Here is a 3,122-nt window from a genome sequence, read left to right on the forward strand (position 1 = left end):
GATATCTCGTTTAACAACCACAACAACTCAATTAAAAAGTTTTTTTCTGCTTTGTAAAGGAAGTACAATGAAGCACACAAAAGTAACTTGTCAGAGGATACGCAAGTTTGTAGAGGTGGAACTTGAGTGTGACTAATGCCACCTGACTGCCAAGTCTCTGCTCATCCTTTACACTGTCCTGGCCATATCATGCATGTTGGTACCAGAGTACAATACACAGAGGAGACAGTAAATAAATCACTACCAAAATGTTTAATTTTATAATTTCTTTTGGTTCTAGATCAAGAAACTATTTATCATGGAATGGGAGAATCAGACATTTAACTCTGACTTCATCCTGATGGGAATCTTCAGTCACACTCCCACTCATATCTTCCTCTTCTCTCTGGTCCTGGGCATCTTCACAGTGGCACTCTTGGCAAACACTCTCATGGTTCTCCTCATCTACCTGGATACCCGGCTCCACACCCCCATGTACTTCCTCCTCAGCCAACTCTCCCTCATGGACCTCATGCTCATCTGCACCACTGTACCCAAAATGGCCTGCAACTACTTGTCTGGCAGGCGGTTCATTTCTGTAGCAGGATGTGAAGCCCAGATCTTCTTCTATGTGTCTCTCTTTGGTGCTGAATCCTTCCTACTGGCTGTCATGGCCTATGATCGCTATGTTGCCATTTGCTACCCTCTTCAGTACCCCAATCTGATGAACCAGAAAATCTGTGGACTTCTGGTTGCCTCTTCGTGGATTCTCGGTTGCCTGGATGGGATTGTTGATGTAGCCGCTACTTTGTCCTTTTCCTATTGTGGCTCCCGAGAAATAGCCCATTTCTTCTGTGATGTGTCTGCACTCCTAAGTCTCTCATGCACTGATACTTCCACATTTGAAACACTTGTTTTTATTTGTTGTGTATTAATGCTTCTGTTCCCTTTATTACTCATTGTTATCTCCTACACTCGTGTAATTGTGGCTGTCCTTTGCATGAGTTCTGGGGAGGGTCGGCACAAGACTTTCACGACCTGTACTTCACACCTTCTTGTTGTGGGGATGTATTATGGAGCAGCTGTGTTCATATATATGCGACCCACTTCTAACCGCTCCCCAACCCAGGACAAGATGGTGTCATCCTTCTACACCATTCTCACCCCCATGCTGAATCCCCTTATCTACAGCTTCAGCAACAAAGGTGTGGCCAAAGCATTCAGTAGGGTACTAGGAAAGAGGAAATCTAGAGAATAAATTTGATAATGGTCAACAAGTGTGTTTTCCCTCTCATAACTCCTCTCTCTTAATCTGACACATTCCTTTATTTAAAAATATGATTTAGCTACATGTGTATAGACCATTTTCCTCAGATATTTATAGGAATCAGAGACTATAAATATAGACAGACTCTGGGTACACATGCAGTCAATTGATATATTTTGAATTTATTGTATTTACTTTGTTTTTAAGTGTAAATCAATTAAATTTCTTGAAGAGTGAAAAATTAAGTTAATACACAAATATACCTTGGTTATAGAACTAAATAACAAATAAAACTGCATTAAATGTTTTCTCTTATTTTGAAAGCCCAGAGTCTTATTGAACTGCTTATATTGTGTCTTAGGTACTGAGTTAAATACTACACTTGCCTAATTCATTTCGTTGTTAGTTTATTCAAAATAAATAGTGGAACCAGAGAGTCACAGATATTTTCTCATTTACCAAAAAGCTTATTCTATAATGAATGCTTCTTATATTGGCAGAGGAAAAGTAGTTTTTTTTTTTGCTAAGTGTTTGACTTCGTTGATGCACGGAACACTTGTATATTTGTAGAGTGTCTTTTGGTGCCAAATTCAAAAAATCATCGCCACCACTGATGTCAAGGAACTTACAGCCTATGTTTTCTTCTAGGAGTTTTATGGCTTCAGGTCTTACATTCAAGTCTTTAATATCTTTTGAGTGAATTTTGGTGTATGGTGTGAGATGGTGATCTAGTTTCACTCTTTTGCATGTGGCAGTCCAGTTTTCCCAACACTAATTATTGAAAAGACTATTCTTTCCCCATTGTATACTCTTTGTTCCTTTGTTGTGAATTAATTGACCCTATATGCATGGATTTATTTCTGGGCTCCCTACTCTGTTCCACTGATCTATATGTCTGTTTTTATGTCATACCATAGTCTTGATTACTATAGCTTTGTAATATAGTTTAAAATCAGGGAGTGTGTTGCCTCCTCCAGCTTTGTTCTTCTTTCCAAAGATTGCTTTGACTATTTGGGTTCTTTTGTGGTTCCAAGGAAATTTTAGGATTTTTAAATTTTATTTTATTGAGGTCATATTAGTTTATAACATTGTGTAATTTCAGGTGTACATTATTATATATCAGTTTCTGTATAGACTGCATTGTGCTTACCACCAACAGTCTCGTTTTTATCCATCACCATACATCTGTGCCCCTTTACCCCTTTCATCCACCCCCCTACCTCTTCCCCTCTGGTAAGCACTAATCTGTTTTCTTTAACCAAGTGTTTGTTTATTTTCCACATATGAGTAAAATCGTATGGTGTTCATCTTTCTCTGTCTGGCTTATTTCACTTAACATAATAATGTCCAGGTCCATTCATGTTGTTGCAAATGGGATGATTTTGCCTTTTTTTATGGCTGAGTAGTATTCCATTGTATATATATATATACCACATCTTCTTTATCCATTCATCATTTGATGGACACTTGGGTTGCTCTCACATCTTGGCTGTTGTGAATAGTGCTGCAATGAACTTAGGGGTGCAAAAATCTCTGTGTGTTGTTGATTTCATGTTCTTTGGATAAATACCCAGTAGTGGCATAGCAGGATTATATGATTTTTCTATTTTTAATTTTTTTAGAAATCTCCATATTGTTTTCCATAGTGGCTGCACCAGTTTGCATTCCCACCAGCAGTGTATGAGGGTTCCCTTTTCTCCACATCATCCAATTTGTTATTTCTTATCTTTAATTATAGCCATTCTGAGAGGTGTAAGGTGATATCTCATTGTAGTTTTGAGTTGCATTTCCCTAATAATTAGCAATGTTGAACATCTTTTCATGTGCCTGTTGGCCATCTGTACATCTTCTTTGGAAAAATATCTGTTCAGATCCT

The 3,122-nt window shown here is 38.0% G+C and overlaps 1 protein-coding gene across 1 annotated transcript; it reads left to right on the forward strand.

The window, feature by feature from the left end:
* The first annotated feature begins 298 nt into the window (after positions 1 to 298).
* LOC101404077 (olfactory receptor 2M3-like) lies at positions 299 to 1,237 on the forward strand. Its single transcript, XM_004443208.1, has one exon. The coding sequence runs from the start codon at positions 299 to 301 to the stop codon at positions 1,235 to 1,237; it is 939 nt and encodes a 312-aa protein (XP_004443265.1).
* Positions 1,238 to 3,122: the final 1,885 nt, after the last annotated feature.

Source organism: Ceratotherium simum, chromosome 13 (genome assembly GCF_057802395.1).
Source record: "Ceratotherium simum simum isolate JZ-2026a chromosome 13, ASM5780239v1, whole genome shotgun sequence".
NCBI classification, from domain to species: domain Eukaryota; kingdom Metazoa; phylum Chordata; class Mammalia; order Perissodactyla; family Rhinocerotidae; genus Ceratotherium; species Ceratotherium simum.